The 23750-nt window shown below is 50.4% G+C and overlaps 1 protein-coding gene across 1 annotated transcript in view; it reads left to right on the forward strand.

Annotated features, from left to right (window-relative positions):
• Nucleotides 1-5831: 5831 nt before the first annotated feature.
• The window catches only part of NTN1 (netrin 1), a 162449-nt gene continuing 144530 nt past the window's right edge, over nucleotides 5832-23750 (forward strand). Inside the window, exon 1 of the mRNA XM_040630022.1 lies at nucleotides 5832-6897. Coding sequence (XP_040485956.1) covers nucleotides 5880-6897 — 1018 coding nt within the window. The 5' untranslated portion in view covers nucleotides 5832-5879. The remainder of the gene's footprint in view (nucleotides 6898-23750) is intronic.

A 23750-nucleotide genomic window follows, 5' to 3' on the forward strand; every position in this document is an offset into this window, starting at 1 on the left:
GCATTGGACAGCACAGTTCGAGAACCCTGGGCTCAGTTTCCTGTTCTCTCCATGTCCTGTCTTTACGTCTTCTCTCTTTAGCCTTGCTTCCGTGGTCCAGCCCAGCAGCCACCCCCTCTTCCCCTTCTGTCCTACGTCCTGGAAGAAACCTGCAACTCTAGATTAATCCAGTGGTCCTGCTTTCTCAGGGTCTACACAGGGGCTGCTAAGCCCCGCTGGGGCGGTGGTGGGGGGCTGTGACTTTGACGGTTGGAGCTTGCTTTCTCATAGATGGTCCCCAAACAGCAGGATCTTGAGTTCTGGCCAGCAAGCGTCAGGCTCTCCTCCATAGTGACCCAATCAAGCTTTCGCCCGCCTTGAACCCCCAATGCTCCCACCTGCTCCCTCTGCTCTCAGAAGATGCTGCCACTTCCTGTTCCACTGAGACAAGAGGCACTTTGGCACCTGACGGTCAATTCTACAAGGCTAGCTCTGTCTTCAACCTCTCTCCTTCCGTTCCTTCCTATCACCCCATCTCTTTCCTGCCACTTGTTTCCACACTTTGAACACTGTCTACACGTGCTGTCCCCACTTTCATGACCTGAGGCGGTCTGGCGTCTGTCCCCACCGCTCCTCTGCCCCTGCTAGCCAAGGTCACCAGTGACTTCCTTGTTCGAATCCAAAGGAGTTGTTTCAGATCTTATCTTGACCTTGAAGGCATGTGACACGGCTCACCACCCCACCTTCCTTGAAACTTCCCTGTTGGCATCTAGGGCACCTGAGTCTTCTGGCTTTCCTCCCGCTCCTCCTCTGCCTCCTTCTAAATTTTCTTGAAAGGCCCACATTCTGCTCTTCCTAAAGTGATCCTCAGGCTTCCCAGGTAAGGCTGGGTGCCAAGAATGACGGACCCCCCCCCCCCAACACATTGCTTGCAGAAACACCTGGGAATTTGCTTTCTCATCCAAGAGTGACACTGCTGTGTTTTGAACTTCTGTTTGTGCCGAGGATCCTGCTGCTGGAGCCCAACGTGCCTTTTCGGGTGTGTATTTATAACCCCCACTTTGAGAAGCTCTCACAACACTTGGACATCTGTTTTTTTCATTTGTCCCCTCAGAGGCCAGTATGCTTTCGGGAGGGACACTGACAAACGAAAGGGCATTGGGAGAGGCTGCCAAGTGGCCAGAAAACTGTCCTGTGAGAACTCACAGAAAGAGCTGGAGACATTTTTGCCTAACGGATAAAACTGAAGGATGATAGAGGGCTGATTGCAAAACTTGGAAGAGGCAGATCTTTGGTCTGGGCTGCCTCGCGGGGGCTGGAATTGCATGAACTGTGTTAGTGGCAGGGAGGTGGGATTTGAATGGAGGTAGACGAGTTCTGCCGTGTCCCAGAATGTTCCAGACCTCCAGGATACAAGGTGACAGTCCTGCCCACCAGGAACTGCTAAAGAAGATATGCTTAGACCTAAGTGATCATAATAAAAGTGCAAAGTGCCCCCTCCCCCACCCCCAGACCACGGGCCTGAGCTCAGCTGGCAACACGGAAGTCAGAGAGAAGCTTCCCTCCAGCTCCAAACTTGTTGCCACCCACAACCCCCAAAAGTGCTGCAGACAGAGGCGCCTGGCTGGCTTGGTGCGTAGAGCACGCAACTCCTGATCTCGGGGTCATGAGTTCGAGCCCCACTTTGGGTGAAGAGATTACTTAAGAAATAAAAAATAAAAAAAAAAAAATCGTCGCGGACAGAAACAACATAGCAGGAGGAAGGCTTGGAGACTTAACCTTGGAGATAACCCCAAAACAGCCCCAAGTGGGGTGAGCAGTAAGCTGGGCACCCTGATTTGCCTGTTGCAGACCCGTGCTGGCCAGACTGGCTTTCCCTGCCTTGTGTTTCAGTGTGAGGCCACCAGCTTCTAGCTCGGGCCATCACACAGAAACCATCCCACGGAGCTCGCTGCTGTCACCGCTGTGGGGATGTTCTTGAGGAAGTGTGTTCGGTACGACACACCGTGTTCCCTTTATGGCCCCCCTAAGCCCCGGGAGAAATCCCTGTCTGATCTTAGTACCAAGAATAGTTGTAATTTTCTTGAGTAATAGGTGCGTGTGTTTTTATCTCTTGGACACTGGGAATCGTGTAACTGGCATGGTTTCCTTTTCATTTTGGCTGCTGGACAGCTCAGGGACAAATCTGTGGCCCACCCGCAGGACGTGAACAGGGCCTTCCGGGGAGCATTCTTGCTTTGGTCCCATTTCCCTCCGCCTGGTTTTTCTTTCTCCTCTTCGCTCTCTTTCTTATTCTAACATACAAAATTGAGAACGCCCAAGCCAAAATCAGTAAAAATCACCTGTAATCTCACTCTTCAAAGATGACCACAGTGAACCAAATTTATGCTTACTTAAAAAAAAATTAAAATGAGCTTATACTGTGCATAGTGTTTTTTGGGGGGGGCATCATGTTTTGAAATTTGCTTCCCCCCTTTTTACTATGTCATGAACATCTTTGCATGTACTTAAATGCTCTTCTTTACATTATTTTATTATTTTAATTAAAAAATATTTTCTAGGGGCGCCTGGGTGGCACAGCGGTTAAGCGTCTGCCTTCGGCTCAGGGCGTGATCCCGGCGTTATGGGATCGAGCCCCACATCAGGCTCCTCCGCTATGAGCCTGCTTCTTCCTCTCCCACTCCCCCTGCTTGTGTTCCCTCTCTCGCTGGCTGTCTCTCTCTCTGTCGAATAAATAAATAAAAATCTTAAAAAAAATTTTTTTTTTCTATATCTATTTGAGAAAGAGAGAGAGGGAGGGAGAGCACGGAGGGAGAGTGAGAAGGAGAAGCAGACTCCTCGCTGAGCACAGAGCTGGACGCGGGGCTCGGTCCCAGGACCCTGAGATCATGACCTGAGTAGAAGTCAGACGCTTAACCAAGTGAGCCACCCAGGCGCCCCTAAATTATTTTAAATATCTGTAAAGATCTGGCAACTTAGTGGTCGCGATGGGCATTGCTACATCCACTTGCTATGTGCCTGGCTTTATGAATATTTATATGTACACTTAATTCATGTAGATTATGGAAGTGCAATATGTGTGTCCACGTATTAGAAGCTACAGTCTTCCTATGGGCTACCTGATTTGACGCTCACAACCGTATGAGACAGATACTATTGTCCCCGTTTCCAAAACGAGGAAAGCAAAGCACAGAGAGATGCAAAACTCGCCAAGGCCACACACTCTGGCTACAAAGCATTACTCCTCACGGCCATGCTTTCAACATGGCCCTCGCATCTCCCAGCCCACAAGAGTTAAACCTCCCCTCTGCCTCCTCGCACCGCACTGTCTAATTGATGTTATTTTGCCATGTGTTAAGCAGCTCGTAAGTCACCGAGAATCCTCTCTGCCACAAGGCAGAAATAAACAGTGTAGGGAGTGGTAAATGGCACGGAGAAGGCAAAGCTGAAGCGTTCCCCTAGGGGAGAGGATGAATCTGGGCTGTCTGTCGCGCAAGGAGAATGCATGTATTTCCTGGGGCTGTGGTGAACTCCCATCCCTGGAAGAGCTGGCTTGGGTGGCCCTCTCTCAGGGAGGCTGGGGAAGGCGGTTTTCCAAGGAGACTGAGCTGGGCCAAACGAGCCCTGAGGCCTCTTCTAGATTCTCACAGTTCATGAGAATGCCAGTGAGACAAAAGGAGACACTTGATGGAGATAATAACAGCAAGTTGGCTCTTGGGCCAGAACCAGAACCCTGGGCTTTCAGTCCAGATTTATGACTCGATCACTCATCTAAAAGTAACAAACCAACAGGGATTGAGTTTCAAACTCTCAGCCCAGTGTATTCTGCCCCCAAAGCGCTTTGGCTGCCCTGCAGGATAGCCAAAGGATGCTGTCACCATCCTCAGTCCTTTGGTTAAGGTGGCAGAGAATGAGGCAGGAAGGAGAAGCTGGGTGGCCCCAAGGAGGCCTCGTGAGACTATAACTGGGGGGGATTATTACCCACTTGAGGACGAGGAGAGGAAGGAGTCCTGGTTTCTATTCCCGGATTAGATCCATGTTTGCTAGCTGGGCGATGTTAGGCAGGCTTCTGACCTCAGTTTCTTCATCTGCAAAATGGACTTAAGACCTACTTTGCAAAGCTGTAGCGAGGCTCGCATGAGCTAGTGCGGGGCAGAGCACCCTTGAAAATGCGAGCCCGCCTCAGGGGACCTGGGGAGGGCTGAGCTGCTTTCAGCCTGAGGCCCGCGGACCCGTCGGGCTGCTTTACCGTCTTCAGCCTCCAGCCCAACACAGCATCCCCGGGACGCAAGGAGCCCCATTCCCGGCACACAGGCCCACCGTAGGGTGACGACCGTGGGGGAGGGGGGCAGGGTAGCGGCCCCTTCTCGCCCGCTCCGGTGGGCTTCAGGAAGAAGAGGTGAGCAGGCAGAGGTTACCTCCCCCCCCCCCACTCCTCTTCCTCCCAATTCCCGGCTGTCTGCCCACGAGGACTCGGCCCTGTGCGCGGTGCCACCGGGGCCATCAGGCCGGGTTGGAGGAAGGCCCGACCTCGGCGCAGCAAAGAAAACAAACACAGATGTGTTTGGCTGGGACCAGGAGGGAGCACGTCGTCCCCTCACCCCCCCCCCGGCCGCGCGCTCCCCCGGGCGTGGGGCCGGCGGAAACCTGCGGGGCTCCCCGGGCAGCGCGGGGCCGGGGCGAGGCTGACAGTCCCCGGCCGGCCCCTCCTCCCTCCGTGGGGTGCTCGCCGGGCCCAGCCCCCTCTCCGGGGTTTCCCCGGGCGCTCTCCTCGCTTTCTCTTTGTCTCTGCCGCCCTTCTTCGGGCTCCCCGGTTCCCACCCGCTCGCGCTCCCGCTCGCTCCGCGTCCCGGGCCGCTTCCCTTTAACTTTCTTCTTTCCCGGGGTTAAAACTTTGCTCGCGAGCGGGCGGCTGCTCGCCGACGTTATTGGCCGGCGCCCCGCCCGGCGGCCCCGCCCCCCGCCCCCGCGCTCCCCTCCGCCCCCCACTCCCGGCGCGAGCGGCGGCGGCGGCGGCGGCGGCGGCGGCGGCGGCGGCGGAGCCTTCGGGGGCGTGCGTGCGTGTGTGAGTGCGCGCCAGCGAGCGTGAGTGTGTGTGCGCCCCGGGCGCGGGCTGGGCAGCACTCCGAGCGCGGCGGGAGCGGCGGGAGCCGGGCGGCCGCGTCGTCACTCGGGCAAGCGAGGCGGCGGCGGCGGCGGCCGGGGCCGGGGCTGGGGCAGCGGCGGCCGCGCCGGGCATGGAGCTGGCAAGCCCGCGCTGAGGCAGGACGCGCCTGCTGGCCGCGAGCGAGAGGCTCTCCGCCGTCCGGCGCGCGGGCTCCCGGCCGGGGCCGGGCAAACTTTTCTTTCTCTTTTGCCCTCGCCAGAGGTAAAGTCCCGAGCGCGGACTCTGCGGCGGGGACGCGATCTGGGCCAGCCCGGAGGGACCCCGGGCTGCGGGAGGAAGGGGCGCGGGGCCGTGCGGGCTGGCGGGCCCCCGCGCTGTCCCGCGCCGAGGTTCGGGGCGCTAGGTGGGCTGCCTGCGGACCGGCAGGCGGGCGCGGGCATGCCCCCCTCGGGCGGCGTGGAGGCGGCGGTGGCCGGGAAGCCGAGCGTTCGCCCGCGGCCCCGGCTCGCCTCCCGGTCAGGAAGAACGGGCGCGGGCGGTGCGGGCTCGGGGGACCCCTCGGGATTCGCCTGCCCCCCGGGACTGTGGGCAGCGAGGTGGGCGGCCGGCCGCGGGGTTGGTGCCGCGGAAGCCGGGCGTTCGCCCGCTCCCCAGCTCGCCGCCCGCCGCCCGCCAGGGAGTGGAGGGCGCGGGGCGGGCTGGCTGAGCGCAGCTCCCCTCTCTCCTCAGGCGCCTTCTGCGGCGGGCGGACCGACTCCTCGGCGCTGCGGGGCCGGGGCAAGCTGGACGCAGCATGATGCGCGCAGTGTGGGAGGCGCTGGCGGCGCTGGCGGCGGTGGCGTGCCTGGTGGGCGCGGTGCGCGGCGGGCCCGGGCTCAGCATGTTCTCGGGCCAGGCAGCGCAGCCCGACCCCTGCTCGGACGAGAACGGCCACCCGCGCCGCTGCATCCCCGACTTTGTCAACGCGGCCTTCGGCAAGGACGTGCGCGTGTCCAGCACCTGTGGCCGGCCCCCGGCGCGCTACTGCGTGGTGAGCGAGCGCGGCGAGGAACGCCTGCGCTCCTGCCACCTCTGCAACGCGTCCGACCCCAAGAAGGCGCACCCGCCAGCCTTCCTCACCGACCTCAACAACCCGCACAACCTGACGTGCTGGCAGTCCGAGAACTACCTGCAGTTCCCGCACAACGTCACGCTCACGCTGTCGCTCGGCAAGAAGTTCGAGGTGACCTACGTGAGCCTGCAGTTCTGCTCGCCGCGGCCTGAGTCCATGGCCATCTACAAGTCCATGGACTACGGGCGCACGTGGGTGCCCTTCCAGTTCTATTCCACGCAGTGCCGCAAGATGTACAACCGGCCGCACCGCGCGCCCATCACCAAGCAGAATGAGCAAGAGGCCGTGTGCACCGACTCGCACACCGACATGCGCCCGCTCTCGGGCGGCCTCATCGCCTTCAGCACGCTGGACGGGCGGCCCTCGGCGCACGACTTCGACAACTCGCCGGTGCTGCAGGACTGGGTCACGGCCACTGACATCCGCGTGGCTTTCAGCCGCCTGCACACGTTCGGTGACGAGAACGAGGACGACTCGGAGCTGGCGCGCGACTCGTACTTCTACGCCGTGTCCGACCTGCAGGTGGGCGGCCGCTGCAAGTGCAACGGCCACGCTGCCCGCTGCGTGCGCGACCGCGACGACAGCCTGGTGTGCGACTGCAGGCACAACACGGCCGGCCCGGAGTGCGACCGCTGCAAGCCGTTCCACTACGACCGGCCCTGGCAGCGCGCCACGGCCCGCGAGGCCAACGAGTGCGTGGGTGAGTGGGGGGCGCCGCGGCGACGCGGGCGGCGGGCGGCGGGCGGGGAGGGGGGTGGAGGCGCGGCGGCTGCGAGGGCCTTGCGGCCGCGGGTGTCCGGAAGCGCCGGCGGCGGCCGCACGCGAGGACCGCTTGCCGCGTGGATGCGGAGTGGACCGTGGGAGGCGCATTCCGGGACATCCCGGGTCGGGGAGGGCTGAGAGCGGGTTCACGGGCTCGCGTGGCGCGGGCCTTGGCCACTCGGATATGCGCGCAGGGAGCTCCGTGAAGCCAGGAAGCATGAGAAATGCTTCGGGGGAGAGGGTTTTGCAGAAAACTTGCTGACTGGTCCCCCTGACTCCGGACTCAACTGCAAACATGCATTGCCTTACCCTCCCCGCCCTCCCCCCTCCTTTCCCAGGGCTGCAGCTGGGCGCGCAGTTGGGAACCCCGGCCCGGTTCCCGGGAAGTTCCAGCTTCCCAACCACAAATCCCTTGGGAGATGGCAGAGGGATTTGCAGTTTGGGGCCAGTTCGGCACCCGACGAATGTATCACTCCCTTACCTTCTATTTGTCTTTTATGGTTTGGAAAAAAAAAAAAAATCCCACCCCTTTTGAACAGCGTATTTGTGTTAGCAAAAGAATGATGTGATTTAAATTAATTACTATCTACAGATCACAAAGGAGAGTTTAGTAATTATTTTAAAATAATTCAGTCATGGTCCCAAAAAGTATATCAACATTTTTTCGTGTGTGTATGTTGTTAGCGTCAGGGGTAGGTGAAATGGAAGAGGTTTGAATCAACCCAACGGTCCAGCTTTTCGTTTTTTATAATGGGGTTTCAAGTCCTGAAAGAAATCTGGCAAAACCAGCTCTGGTGAATACTGTTGGGTCAGAAATGAGGCTAAAAAAAAGTGGGGAGAGAGAGATCTGTTCCATTTCTGAATTGTACAACTTCGCTTCTGTAGAAACTCTCAGGCATCAGTTTCTCCCCAGGAAAACAAACCAAACCAAACCAAACAACAAAATGGGGGGGGGGGGAGTGGAAGGCGAATGCCAGAGAATTCTAGTATGAGATGTAAATTTCCAAGTCCCACGTTCTATTTTAATGAAAAGTATTTAGTCCCTAAGTAAGGCCATTGGGTGTTCATCTTTTGTGAACATATAGCCATTCCACCCTCCCCCCACCCCAGGCAGCCAGCGCGGGTTTCTTCAGTCTCTTCCCCGGTCGGAGGCACATTGCTAAGTGTGCTGGTCCCCACAAACACACGTTTTGAGGTCTGGTTCTGATTAATTGTGTCATGTTGTTGTCGAATAGTTTGTGCCTCATGACTGTGGATGCAGACTTCTGAGCAAGCGAATGGAAAACATGTCTTGGAGAGCCGGGTGGGCACTGAGGCCCAGTCAGGCGTCCTGGGCTGCAGAGCGGGGAGCCTCCTGTTGCTTGGCGTAGGCCTCCATTTTTTGCACCGGGTCCCGCTTTTGCAGACCTAATTGTTCATCCCCCTCATTTAAGGGACTGAACGGGTTGCCAGCTTGAAGAGACTTTGCAGGATTCCGCAGCGAGCTAGTGGGTCCCACCCTGACTTTAGTGGTCTTTGAGAATAAAATTGCTTTGATCTGCTCCATTCCTTTAGAAATGTTGGTTTTTCCCATCCCTTCTCTTTCCCGCTCCCTCTTTTCTTTGCTTCCTTTTGTGCGTAAAACCCCTTTATTGACATTTAAAGGGCCTCCCATGGTTTTGCTATCAGTTTTAGTTTGCATGTGCATATGAAAGATATCTTCTGGGTTGTCAACAGCGGGGTCTAATTGGACAAATGCAAGTGAATACATTGTGGTGAATGAACTGGACCTTGTGGTAACATTGTACTGGCTTGAAGATTCGTCTTAGCCTCGGTATTGTTCCGATTCACCACCCACCCCCATCCCTCCCTGTCACTTTGGATGTGGACACGTAACCCGTACGTGTTGCAACAATGGTCATGCACTTGAAATAATCTCTGTAGTTTAGGATTTTGTCTTTTGACCAAAGCATTAACTATGTGCACAAATTGGATTGACTGCTTTTTTTTTTTTTACAGCCAAATTGAGCAATCAACATATTAACTAATGTAATTAGTAAGTGTTTTTTGTTCAAAAAGTTTAATTAGGCCTAATAAATACATAATCTGCATGACAAATAATCGGCTAACAATATTTTCTGGTTTTTCCTGAAGTTATTTTAATTCTCGGTAGTTAAAGTATCTTTAAATCTTGCCAATTATTCAGTCATCTCATAAAAGCAAAGCCAATTCAACTAAGTTAAAGTTATTTATAGTTTCCTTTTTGAATAGATGTTCTGATATCTTGTAGCTACAGCCCCGGGAACGTCAGGTTGAAGTTCCCATAAAGTCTTAATTGAAGTCTTAGTGATTTTTCCATCATTCCGCAAAAGAGAAAGCCGGCAAAGACAATTTAGAAGTGATTTACAATTAAAGGTCGAGCTTTTTATGAAAAGGCCCTGGAGTGGAGATATGTGAATGAATTAGTATTTGACAGGTGTTCGGAGACACTACAGGGCACTGTGGTAGGAAAAAAAGCATTAATAAATCCTTCACACACTAACTTTTGTACTATCAGCGGCTCAGATTTTCCCCCCCAACATAATCCCATCTTGTGAATTTCACACTGTTGACATATAAAGTCAGGCTCCCCAGATTATTTACAATGAAGGCAAGGTAAAGAAGGATGCTTTTTAATTCCAAAAATTCGTCTTGATTTAAAAAAAAACGAAGCATTATCACTGTGCTATGTTGTTTTTGCCTTTATAAAATAATGAGACAGTGATTTATAACAGACTAAAATAGCATCCTTCCCTACGTTAATTCCCATACCCCCCCCCAAAAAAAAACCTCCAAAAATTTAAAAAGACATGGATATTATCATTTGACTACGCGGTTCTGCACAGGGCCGAGGTGCTTTCGGATTGCTAAGAAGTGCATACATCCTATAGGTTTTCTTTGGGCAAGCTTTCTTTTTGGTGCCTTTTCAAGGTTGAGTTCTCTACGGGATAAATGTGAACTTTTCGTAAAGCCCAATTTTATTTTAAATGCAATTTTGGATTTCTTCTGGATGGAAAAAACCCCTCAAAACAATATGAAAGACAAGACCGTGTATAACGTTACAGCCTCGACAGCTCTCAGTGGAATAACTAAAGACTTTCTTCCGCCCATATGTATCAGCAGTGCTCGAATGCTCTTACACACATGTGCGTTTACATTCATCGCGTAAAGAAGCATCCATGCATGGTGGGGGTATGTGTACGTTCAAGGGAAAATGCATGAACAGTTTTAAACCACCTGGGTTGCTAGGCCCTTTCCCCCCCCCCCCCCCGCTTCTTTTTTTTTTTCAAAAGAGCATCTGAAGACCATATTGTGTTTCATAAATTATTGGCATCAGTTTTAATCAGTGTCCCCCTGACGTTGGAGCTGTGTTAGTATTTAGTGCCTGACGAAGCATGCTGTTTAATCTTACTGTGGGGATGTCAGCATGAACCCCTGCCTGGTTTGTGACAGGGTGAGCTTATGAAAACTCGTTTTGCGACTCACTCTATGGCTTTGCATTGCCCAGCTGAAACCCAAAACCCACACAAAAGACGTCTCTGCAAGATGAGCTCTGTGCTGGGCTGGCCTCCCATGGTCATGGGTACCTGGAACATAATGCTGGTAATTGTTTAAACATGGCTTTGGGAGAGGGGGGGTCCTCATTGCTGCAAATGGCTCTCGCGCTTTGCCCTACCATCATCCCCAGCAGGAGAGAGGGGTTGTATTGGAGGTGTTGCCGTGAGAAATCCAACGCCCCACCAAAGACTCGTACAAAATCAGAAGGCTAAAATTATTTGCTGCTTAGTCTAGAGCCTGGCACATAGCTGTAGATCAGTGAGTGTTTTTATAGTTTGAGTAATTATCATAATTATCATCATTATGGTGGTTAAGTCTTGAGAGCTTATTTTTTTGCCAAGCACTCGTGTTAGTCATTTAATCATTGCAACCATGCTAATAATACGCAGTATGATTGCACTTATTTTACAGATGAGAAAACCATAACCTAGAGACATTACAATGGTTTTCCCAAAGCCATTTAGTTAGTAGGTGGTGGAGCTGGATGTTTATGCTTTGTCTTACTGTATCCTTTGTGCGGACTCCACAGAGAATGGACGGATGGATGGATGAGTTGGTGGGTGGATGGAGGTTACATATCCACGTATGGGAGAGAATTGGAACAACCTGTTACTTCTGCTAGAATTGGAGATGGGTCCCTAGTTGTGTTGATTATGTTATATTGTATTAATTATGTTCATACATATATCAATATGAAGTTGTATGTAAGAAATCATCCTTCAGGGGCGCCTGGGGGAGTCGGTTAAGCATGTGCCTTTGGCTCAGGTTATGATCCCAGGGTCCCAGGGTCGAGCCCGGCATTGGGCTCCCGGTTCAGCGGAGAGCCTGCTTCTTCCTCTCCGTCTGCTTCTCCCCCTGCTTGTGTTCGCTCTCTTATTTCTTTCTCTCTCTCTGTCAAATAAATAAAATCTTAAAAAAATCATCGTTCATTTTAGCCATCAGGCCTAGTGGGAGCTGGGAGTTGGGAATATAAGTGAAGAGGGTTTAAATACTTTCTGGCGGGTCTTGGCATCCACCTGGGTTGGTGATGGCCAAGTCTCTTCTTGATTTCAGAGCCCGTGATCTCTCTCAAAGGTAGGGAAACACAGCTCGTAATCAGAAAATCCTCTTTAATAAGGCCTTTTCCGTTTCCTTAGTGCTCTGTATCCCCCTTGCTTCTCTGGAACATGGAGAAGAAAATCTAGGAAGTGGGCTGAGAAGTGTTGTTAAAGAGATGAGTTGAGCGGCACTCCCTGGCTGCTAGCATGGTAGGTGAAATTCACGTGTGTTCGCACAGGGCTGTGGGTGATCTCGGCCGCATGGCAGCTGGTGTGAGGGTCTCTGCTGGGGTTCTCCCCAGCATCCGGTGGGCAAGGAGGCTGCTCTCTACCCAGAGAGAAGGGAGACAGAGTTATGTCAGGGTAAGCTTCCTAGGGTGGGTCTGTGCATTTCCAGGCTTTGCCAAGAAGCCTTTGGCCCTGCCCAGACTTCTCTCTGACCTCCTCCTCCTGTAGAAAAATGAGATCCTCGGAAAAGTATTTGAGACTTTATGTCCAGAGTAAATATTGGAAAGGCAGTGGGTTGACATTCAGATGTTCCCTGGAAGGAATCCCCTCATTTTCTGCTCACAGCTGGTATCGATATCTCCTTCTTGAGATGAGTTGTGCTTTTCATTAAGTAAATTTTTTGTCTTGGGATTAAACCAACATTGTATTCTTAATAGACTTTTATGTTTACACTTCAAAAGTCCACTGGGTTGTTATTCGTGTTATCTTGATGGCTTCAACAGAGTCTGCTATGCACGCTGGTCTCACCAAAATAAATGGCCCTCTAGGGAACTGGATTATAAAACCGCCTTATCTGTCCATGCACCAGTACGAATATTCTGTGAGCCAGTATTTTTTTCTTCCTTTCAGAAGTGATAATCATACCTTCGGTTTCCGCAGTGCCTTTCATTAGAGGGAGGCCCGAGGTCTCAGAGGGCTTTTGAAAGACTCAGGATTTAAGCCTAATACTTGCAGAGTGGCCCACCGCATTTTGCCTGTCGTCTGGGAAGACCCACAGCAACCCCCCGTGGGCTCTGTGGCCTGGGCAGGTGTGGCGTTGGTCGGGGAGGCTGGGGAACTGCGGGGTTGACAATGTCAGTCCGAGGCGGCCGTCAAGTGGCATCGCGCAGACAGACCGCAAACCCGCACTAAGTGCCAGCCATTGTAATAGGTGCTTTCTGATGGCCTTGTTTCAATCCATCAGGAATGGAAGCTTCCCCCAAACGGACGTCCCTGCCACCCATGGGCAGTTTTTCCACCAACAGAACTAAGTGTGGACTGGGCCTCAGGGCACGTCTTGGCTTAGTCAGTGAGGCCCTTGCATACACAGAGAGCAGGGGGTGTCAGCGGCCTCGTTTCAACTGATCACATAACAGCCCTGTCCTATTATACCCAGCCCTGGGGGACGGCTTTTCTGGGGAGCACCTGAGCATGGGAGCTGTGGGGGACAGTCCTCCGTGCTGTCTGCTGTCCTGAGGGTTGGTCTGCGTCGCACAGGCTAGCGAGCTCAGCATTGCATTCCCATATTCTTTTTTTTTTTTTAAAGATTTTATTTATTTATTTGACAGAGATAGAGACAGCCAGCGAGAGAGGGAACACAAGCAGGGGGAGTGGGAAAGGAAGAAGCAGGCTCCCAGCGGAGGAGCCTGATGTGGGGCTCGATCCCAGAACGCCGGGATCACGCCCTGAGCCAAAGGCAGACGCTTAACGACTGCGCCACCCAGGCGCCCCTGCATTCCCATATTCTTATCCCCAAATGCATTCCTGCTGGAAACTCGGAACTGGATTTTAATCGGCCTTCTGAACCTTGTGTAATTGATGCGCCTTTTCCCCATGTCAGAAGGCCGAGACCTGTTCCCGTGGTCAGCCCTGGGCCCACAGAGGTAGTGCTTCCTTCCCGTCCGCAGCTCCCTGGAGGCCTTAGCTGGGTGTGTGTTCAGCCCAGCTAATTTCTTCTGTGCCAGAGAGAAAGGGGCTGTGGGCACGCGAGGGACGAAGTGTGGAGTACCTCTCGTCTGAGACTTGCCCTTCTGACACTTCGGTGCCTGCCCCAAGTCTCCTTCCCGATAGACGTTTGTCTGAGAGGTCCGCCGACGGAGTGCAAGACTGGAGACGTGTGCTCTGGCTTTGCCCCATGTGGGAGCCATGCCTGGCGATCCCAGGGCCTTCTGCCGTCGGGGCTAGTGTAGGGGCCATCGTTACGGGGAAATGAACTCGTGTTGCAATGCAAATGCACGTGTGCAGAAAATCCAGAAGACAGATGCCTCTTGGTGTGGTCACCTCCAGGTTGTTGAACGGGGTGGCTTTTCAGCTGGCAAAGGAAATTGGCTGGGTGAGAACCTTGAAAGGCGGAAAGTCAACACTCTAGCGTACTACATCCACTGATAACCAAGGAGTATTTGATGGGGCATCCCAAAGGTAGGGGCACTCTTGGTCTGCCTGATGATCCGTTCCTGCTTGGGGTGGCCGTGGTGCGTACTTAGCGATCGCACCACCACTCGCCCATTCTGAGACCGGGGCAGACATTGCTAATCAATCACAGCAGAGATGGTCTTAGGATATTAGCATCCTTTTCAGTAGAATACCCTAGACAGCCCTGATTTCTTAGAATTAGCCTCAGAGATGAAAACTGTGTGACATTTTCGGCCCCAGAAGACCTTCCCCAGCTCCCCGAGCCCGCAGTCAAAGGAGAACCCCATAAGTGGACGTTTCTGGAGCCATCAGTGGTGGCGGCCCTCTCTTGGGTCTGGCAGGGGAGGTAAAGAAGTGTGAAGTGGGTGCCCTTCCTGCGGGTGGAATGCACTCTCGTGGGAGAGGTTGTGCGTGTGAGGGGTGAATACTTGTACACCTGCACTAAACCGCGAACACGGCTGGGCGCTCAGAGGGAGGAACTTTGCTGAACACCCAGGACACAGGAGGCGCAGAGGGTCTGGAGAAGAAGTGGGTTTCGGATTTGGCTCCGCTAACATGGGAGGACTGCATTGCAGTCCACTGCAACACATTGCCCACGTGCGTTGGCTCTGTGGTTAGTATTTTTGTTTTCTTCCATGCCACGAGCTCAAGAGAGACCAGGTGCCCCAAAAAGTGTGCCTTCCGGGAGTGGGTCAGCTCCAAAGCTCCCAGGCAGGTTCCCCTGGACTAGGAGAGCTCTGGAACCACCTTCCCATGCCAACGAAAGCATGCCCCAGCTGGGGACAGGGCTCTGGTGACTGAGGCTTCTCGGGGCTCTTCCCACGTGAGAAGTTGGACCCTGGCCCCCAAAGCCACATCTGGGTGGCATTGAGAGACTGTGCCCGGGGCCACGTCCCCTCGGTGCTTGGCTTCTGTTGGGGCCAAACGGTAACTGATGGGTCCAACCCCAGCATGAAAAAGGAAACACATTGTATATTTATAGATACAGGATTTGGCATCCGAAACATGAAAGTACCTTTGAGTTGCACGCCCTAGGTCAGGGCTCTTGGACACCCTGCCCCGAGACCTGCGGCCAGCGTGTTTCCTCTCCCCGAAGCCAGCCCTCAGAGGTGGGCAGGTGATCCCAGCCAACTCTTCATTCCCAGGCCCAGCCCTGTCTCGCTCCGTGGCTCAGACCCGGGGAGAAGTCCCAGGGAAAAAGTGGCCGGGCCTTCCCAGCTGCCGAGAGCCCAGTGCTGCTCCCGCCAATCTCCAGAAACCAGCCCTTCTGACCCCATGTTCTCCGGCCAGCTGGCCACCGCGACACCCAGAAAGGCGAGGGAAGAATGGGACAGGGCATTTCTCTGTGTTTCTCACCCCTGCTTATGATCAGGACCAGGGGACGGCCGCAGGAGAATAGGACCCACATGTAAGTGGCAAGCGGTTCTGATTTTCCTGCTCCGTAGGAATTATTTCGTTCAAAAGTCAAGATCGGAGAGCACAGCTTTCTAGTTAATCATATATGGAAGAGCAAGATGTGTGTATTAGGGGTTATGGTTGAGACCCGCCGTGTCCAGCCTCACACTGCGCCCCACCTGCCGTGTCCCCGTGGGCGTGTTGTTGAACTCCTGTGTGCCTTCAATGCCCTCGGCGCCCTGGGGGTTCTGTGCAAGACCCCGGTGGGATATGAGGGGCCCGGGAGTGAGAGGAGCCCCTGCCTTATGCTGCAGAGGGGGCTCAGAGGAGGGGCACGGGAGGGAGACCCAGAGGCAGAGCGCGCGTCCTGGACTCTGAGCTTTTATCAACATACACGTCTATCCCCCTTCCTCCTGCCGCGCTCTGTTCTAAACACTGCACAGATATTGTCTGATTTTATCCTCACAACAGGCTACGACATGGGTTCTGTCATTATTACCCTGAAGTAAATTCCTTTACTAAAGTGTGACATCCATAGGGAAAAGCACTGGGATCCGAAGTGTGGCCTCAAGGACTGTTGGTGAGCACCCTCATGGAGAACACACCAGCACCCCCGAAGCTGCCTGAGCTCCCTCCCGTCGCCACGCCCCCTCCCGTCGCCACGCCCCTCCCGTCGCCACGCCCCCTTCCCACCAGACATGGGCTTTGACTGCTTTTGAGCGCTACGGATGTGGAATCGTGTTCTGGCTTCTCTCGCCCCAGTGTTCCGTTCGTGGGGTTTGTCCGCGGGTCGTCTCCTTCCCGTGGCCGTGGAGTGTCCGGTGGTATACACATGGCCCAATTTAGTTATCCATCCCATTTATGGCGGGCACTTGGGTGGTTTATCACATGCCAGCTCGCACAAAGGACACTGCTGTGGGCACGCTTGCGCACGTCTTTTGACTCGTGTGCACGTGAACGCATTTCCGTTGGGCATGTATCCAGACGTGGAATCCACTGGATTGTTGCAGGAAGCGGTTGCACAAATTTACATTTGTACGTGATTTTACAGGTGAAGAAACAGGCTCGCGGGGGACGCGGACCTTGCCCAGGGTCACCCAGCTAGCAGGCGGTGTGGCCCCGGGGTCCTGCTTCTCACCGCTGTGTCTGATTGCCTCTCATCTTTCATCTGTATCTACCCTGTCAAGGAAAACTGTTTATACTGGGGGACAAAGGTTCCCTTTACTTCTCTGGGTCTCGGTTTTCTATAAAGTGAGGGGTTGGGGCCCGAAGACCGTCTTCAGCTCTGATAGTCTGTGTTCCAGTGGAACGTGCCTCCTTCCTGAGGCGTTTTCTCCTGTGTTACCGGGGGACCTCACTTGGGCCTGCCCTTCAAGACCACCAGGGATTTGTCCTCCTCTCCCTCACTAGCTGTTCCACTTGGGGAGGGGAGGATGTGGGGTGCGTTCCTTCTTTGCCCTCCTGCCTGTCAGCTGGCCGGTTTCCTCTCTTCAGATCATGCGTGTGCAGCTGGATGGATGTTGACAAAGTCAACTCACCTGTGTAACTGGCTCTGCCATCAAGAAATAAAACATTTCCAGAAGGCCTCCGTATGTCCTTCAGATCACCCCCATCTTGTCTTCCAGCACCGTGGATTTCGTTTTGTCTGCTCTTGAACTTTCTATAAATGAAATCATACCGTATGTCCTCTTTAGTACCCGCCTTCCTTTGCTCAGGCTTATTTGCTTGTAAATAGTCTTAAACATAGCGTATCCTAGAATCCTTTTTAGTCTGATGGGTGATCTCAGCTTCTTGGGGATATTAATCATCCTGCTTGCTTTGTCTGCCCACCTTTGCTCATGGGAATGATTTCCTTGTGTGTGTGTGTGTTTTTTTTTAAGATTTTATTTATTTATTTGACAGAGATAGAGACAGCCAGCGAGAGAGGGAACACAAGCAGGGGGAGTGGGAGAGGAAGAAGCAGGCTCATAGCGGAAGAGCCTGACGTGGGGCTCGATCCCAGAACGCCGGGATCACGCCCTGAGCCAAAGGCAGACGCTTAACCGCTGTGCCACCCAAGCGCCCCGCCTTGTGTGTTTTGTAATGTCTGACTGTGAGCTTATCTTTTTGGGGGAATTTTATGGAAATCCCACTGGTCTGAGTTCTGGAGTATCCCTGTCGGGTTGATTCTGCCAGACATCTTAGAGGTATCATTGGCGTGGGACTGATTTTTCCGTCAATTAATCATCTTGGACATTCCTGTGTCAAGCAAGGAGTATGCATTTTCCTCTGGTCCCTCCTAGGCCTGGATCGCTGCTAGTTTTCCAGCTGGTCTCCCTGCCCTGTCTGTCCTGTTCCCCAGCCTCCGATCTGTTCTTACTAGTAGTTCCCGCTGCCAGATCCCCAAATGGATGACTTCCTCAGGCCTTTGATCAGCAGTCATTTCGTGGTGCAGCTAGCCCTGATCAACCTACTTAATAATATCCTAACACAGCTCCCTCATCTGTGTTTGTCTGTCTCCTTGACATGCACGCACACACACACACACGCACTCATGCATGCACGCATACACTCATGCATTCACACATTCCCGATCACCCTTTTCTTACTCCGCTTCCTCCATTTTCCCCCATAATACTTACCACCTTCTAACACACTATGTAATTTACTCCTTTATTATGTTTTTCACCTGTCTTTCCATCCTCCCCCTTGTTCCATTTTAACCTTCGTTAGAAAGTAAGTTCACGTAAGGGTGGGAGTCCTTGTCTGTGTGGTTCACAGGGGCCTGGCATACAGCAGGTGCTCACTAAGTATTTGTTCAAGGAAAGAATGCAGGGTCTCATGTGTACCTCCTGGCCTTGTACGTCCCAAGGCCTCATCTCCTTTCTGTGCATGGGTGCTAAAACCCGAGCCCAAAGCCACGAAGGCCTGTTTCCAGGTCAAATAACCAGGCTTTCTTTCCTTTGATCTCTTTCTCCCTCTCATCCAGCTCCACTCCCACATACCCCTTGGTCACCACGGTCTCAATGTTTCTCTTAATACTTTGGCTTTCAGATTCTTATTTCCTCCAGCACCTGGGGATTTCCTTTTATTTCTTGTGAGATCTGCTATGCATTAAATATTTTTTAAAATTACATTTCATCTAGTATTTCTAGATGTTTGCAGTGGTAGGGGTGCTGCATGAGCTCAGTTCACCTTGTTGCCAGAACTCGGAGCCATATATTTTAATCTTTCATCCATCTGGAATGAATTGTGACATATGGTGTGAGGTAAGGATCTCTCTCTCTCTTTTTTTTCATCAACTATTTCGCCAGTTATTCAGTGACAATTATTGGGGGAAAAATCATCCTTTCGCAGTGATTTGAGATGCCATATTTATGAAATGCTTATGTTTTCTTATAAACTTGGATCTGTTTTCTGGATTTTCCGTTTTGTTTCACTGATCTTTTTTCCTGCCCCTTCCTATCTGTTCGGCTAGTACATTTCAGTGTCTGGTGGGTTCAGTACTTACTGATTCTTTCACATTGGTTCTTTTCCAGTTATTCTCATTGCTATTCTTACGTATGTATGCATGCATGCGTGCACGGGCTCTAGGTGGGTTTGTCAAACCCCAATACGCATATCACGGATAATTTGATGGCAGTGTTCTTAAACTGAACCTGGTGACAATGGATAGCTTTACACTTTTAAATTGTTACCGTATTGACTCGACTGCTGCTCTTAATGATTTGATGATTGAAACGTCTCCGTTAGGGTCGTAAGGATACGAAATGGGTAGGATGGAAGTCTGGATGAAATCACAAATTGTGTGTTTCTTTGTGTTGCTTTCTTCTAGGTAAATTTATAAGAATTTTTCTTGAGTTATAATTGACATTCAATAAACTGCACATATTTAAAAAGTGTAATTTGGTAAGTTTGACGTATGTGTGTACCTAGGAAAGCATCACCACAAACAAGACACAGACCATATCCGTCAGCCCCAAATGTTTCCCAATGCTACTTGGTAATTCCTCCCACACCTCCTGTCCCTTTCCCTGAGAGCACTTTCTGTCATTTTATATTAGTTTGCCTTTCTAGAGTTTTATGTAAATGGAATCATATGGTATATATTCTTTTTTGTCTGGTTTCTGTGAGCCTGCACGATTATCTTGAGACTCACCGTGACGCAATATTCATAGTTTTCTGCTTTCTCTTGCTGGTAGTATTCCATTGTGTGGAAACAGCACACTTTGTCCATTCACCTGCTGATGGACATTGAGGTCATTTCCCGCGTTTGGCTATTACTGATAAAGCAGCTGTGAACGTTCCTGTGTGCATATTGGCATGTATATATCCTTTCGTCTCTCTTGGGTAAATACCTGGGAGTGGAGTGACTGTATTAAGATGGTAGGTGTATGTTTAACTTTCTAAGAAGCTGCCGCACTGTTTTCCAGAATGGTTGTACCATTTTACATTCACACCAGCAGTGTGAGTGTTCCAGTTTGTCCAATTTCCCTTCCTTGCCGGTATTTGATATGGTAGGTCTTTTAATTTTAGCCATTCCAGGAGGTATATGGTAGATAACCTTACAATTTTAAACCTTACAGTCCAGAAGTGTTGTGGGGCACCTAGGTGGCTCAGTCAGTTAAGTATCTGCCTTTGGCTCAGGTCATGATCCCAGGGTCCTGGGATCGAGCCCCCGTGTCAGGCTCCCTGCTCAGCGGGGAGTCTGCTTGTCGCTCTTCCTCTGCCCTTCCCCTCCACTCATGGTCTCTCTCTCTCTCTCTCAAATAAATAAGTAAAATCTTTGAAAAAACCTCAACAATCCAGAAGTGTTGAACATTTCCGTTTATTAATGTCTTCTTTTATGTCCTTCCATAGAGTATATAAATTTCTGTATATTAGCCTCACATTTCCTTAAAAGAAAGTTGATTTCCATGTGTTTATAATTTTGAGTACTATAATGGAAGGGATTCTTTTCCCTTTTCATTTATCTTCTAACTGGATATTGCTGACATGTAGAAAGGCTGTTGATTTTTATATAAGTATTTTGCAACCTGCAACTTCACTGAACTTTTTAAATTAGTTTGCATAGTGTTTTAGTTAACTGTCTTCTCTTGGACTTTTTCATATTCAACTGTAATCCTCAAATCATGAAATTTTTAGCTCTTTTTTTCTAATATTTGTACTTTTATTTTTCCTGTCTTACTGCATTGGATAGAACTTCAAAGTAATGGTGTATAGGAATGGTGACATACACCCTGGTGTTGATTCTGACCTGAGTGAGAATGTTTCTAGAGTTTTATCATTAGGTGTGTTTTTGTTAATAGTTTTAGGTATTCTCTTTTGTGCTTGAAGGAATGACTTTGGTTCCTGGCCTACTGGGAGGTTTGCTCCTTTTTTTTTTTTTTTTTAAGATTTTATTTATTTATTTGACAGAGGTAGAGACAGCCAGCGAGAGAGGGAACACAAGCAGGGGGAGTGGGAGAGGAAGAAGCAGGCTCATAGCGGAGGAGCCTGACGTGGGGCTTGATCCCGTAATGCCGGGATCACGCCCTGAGCCAAAGGCAGACGCTTAACCGCTGTGCCACCCAGGCGCCCCTTTGCTCCTTTTTGTTGTTGTTGTTTTAAATTAAGAAAATGTGTGATGGTAATCCTTTGGCTATCAATCAAAAAGATCATATACTTTAGCTTTGACTATTAACGCAATTAATTGCATTATTCTCATTCCTAAATTTTTTAACAGATTTACTGAGATATAATTCACATATGATATAATTCACCCATTTAAAATATATGATTCAGTGTTTTGGGATATGTTTGTAGGGTGGTGCAACCATCACTAAAATCAATTCCAGAACATTTTTGTCTCTCAACAAGAGAATCTTGTACCCATTGGCAATCATTCTCCATTCCCTCCTTCCCACCACCACCCAACCCTAGCCAACCACTAATCTACTTTGAATCTCCGTAGATTTGCCCATTCTGGACATTTCCCATAAATAGAGTCATACTGTAGGTGGCCTTTGTGACTGACTTCTTTCAGTTAGCATAGTGTTTTCATGGCTCTTCCATGTTGTAGCAGGTGTCAGTATTTTATTCCTTTGTATGGCTGAATAGTATTCCATTGTATCCATGTGCTGTGTTTTATTTGTTTGTTCATCCGATGGCGGACATGCAGGTTGTTTCCACTTTTTGACTATTAGGAATAATGCTGCTACGAGTATTAATGTATAAGGTTTTTGTATGGGTATGTGTTCCTATTTCTCTTGGGTTTTGTATCTCAGAGTGGAGTTGCTGGGTCATATGGTAACTCTGTGTTTAACTTTTTGAGGCACTGCCAGACCGTTTTCCAAGGCAGCTGCACCATTTTACACTCCCACCTGCAACATATGAGGGTTTCATTTTCTCTACATTCTTCTCGTCGATACTTATTCCCTATCTTTCTGATTATAGCCTTTCTGGTGGGTAGGAAGTGGTATCTCATTGTGGTTTCGTGATTTTCTAAATTTGAACGATTCTAGCATTTTGGAATACGTTTATTTGGTGACATGTTGTTCTTTGCTAATATTTTATTTTTGATTTTTTAGATCTCTTCAAAAGTGAAATTTGCCTGAACTTTTTTTCTCCTTATATTGCCTTTCGTATCGGGGCTATTCTAACTTTATACAATAGAGTGAGAAGTTTCTGATCTTTTCTGTGCCCTGGAATAATTTAAGTTGCATGAGAGATAGCTGTTCCTTGAAGATTTGCCTGAATTAGCCCATCTGGGCCCTGTGCCATTTTTGGAAGTAGTTATCTGATAATGATTTCAATTTCTTCCATGCTTATATGTTTATTCGGGAATTTTTCATCTGCTTTGTGAGTCAAATCTGGTAATTTGTTTTCCGAGAAAATTATCATTTACCCAGATTTTCATTTTTTTAAGCATAGTTGTGTGTAACAATTGCTAAAACTATTTTTTAAAAAAATTTCCATACGTGCCTATCATATCACCTTTCTGATTTCTAATAGTGCATATTTATTCTCACTCTCTTCCTAGGTTTGGTGTTTTTCTTGATATTTTTGAGAGTGACGGTAATAACACCTGATAATATCTATTGAACACTCACTGTGTGCCAGGCCCTGTGCTGAGCACTTTGTGTGTGCTCAGTTTTAAAACCTTCAGAACCTCGTGAGTTGAGTACGATTATTCCCATTTTGCAGGTGGTTGAGAAGTTCACAAGTTCACCTTGCCCGATGTCACCCGGCTACAAAGCCCAGAGGTGTAATTCTAGCAGTGAGCCTGTCAGCTCTCAGGGCTGGAGCTCTTACTGACTGCTTGAGCCTGCCCTTTGTTTTTGAATGTTGTATATTGCCTCCAGTTTTCTTTTTTCTATTTATTTATTTATTTATTTATTTATTTTAAAGTGAGAGAGAGCATGTGCATACAAGCACGTGTTGTGGGGAGGGGCAGAGGCAGAGGGAGAAAGAGAGACTCTTAAGCAGGCTCCACGCCCAGTGCGGCGCCCGAGGTGGGGCTCAATCTTACGACCCTGAGATCATGACCTGAGCCGAAATCAAGGTCAGATGCTTAACCGACTGAGCCCCTCAGGCGCCCCTGATTCCAATTTTCTAATTTCCATGTCACCTTTATTCATTTCTTGTTCAGGTTTTTGTGGCCCTCCTGATATTTTTCGTTAAATGCTCGGTTCAGCTAATATCATGATTTTCTTCTTCCTGCTTGCCGGTGGAACCATGGAAGGCCGTGACTTCTCTCTCTCGAGAGCAGCTTTCACCACCCGCCCTTCATTTTGATTTGCACCTGCTCCATTGTCACCGCTTTGACGATGACTGTGTCATTGTCGTTATGACCTTCTTTCTGCTCCTGGAGTTATTTATGAATTGCATTTTCATTTCCAGGGGAGTATGTCCTTAAAATATATGCATTGTTATTAATGGCTAATTTTATTTTATTGCAGCCAGTACAGTTTTTAACAATCTCGTGTATGTGTGGGTGTGTATGTGTGTAAGATCAGTTCTCTTGATATTCCATAGGAACTGAAAGAGAACTCTGTTTTTAGGGCAGAGTTCAACGTATTTGTTAAATTAGTCTTACTCATTTTTTTTCCTCCAGATACTCTGTATCTTTGTTCCTATGTTTGCCTATCTGGAGCAAAAGCATAATCTTAGTGGGAGATGCTAACATTATCTGTCACTCTCAGTCCTTAACCAAGTAGGTGACAAAGTCATCCAACCTTTTAAAAATTGAGAGAAATGCGAAAGCGTCTAAGGCACGTGGACGCAAAGTAGAAGCAGGGGTCACAGGATCGTATCTGAAATATTGAGTTCAGAGCAGAATGCAGGGACGAGGACAAAGCTGGTTGTTCGATACTGATATCAGGAAAAATGCACGCGGTGTACCGTGAACTTGAACGGATGTCAC

Source organism: Ursus maritimus, unplaced genomic scaffold, assembly GCF_017311325.1.
Source record: "Ursus maritimus isolate PB19 unplaced genomic scaffold, ASM1731132v1 scaffold_14, whole genome shotgun sequence".
NCBI classification, from domain to species: Eukaryota; Metazoa; Chordata; class Mammalia; order Carnivora; family Ursidae; genus Ursus; species Ursus maritimus.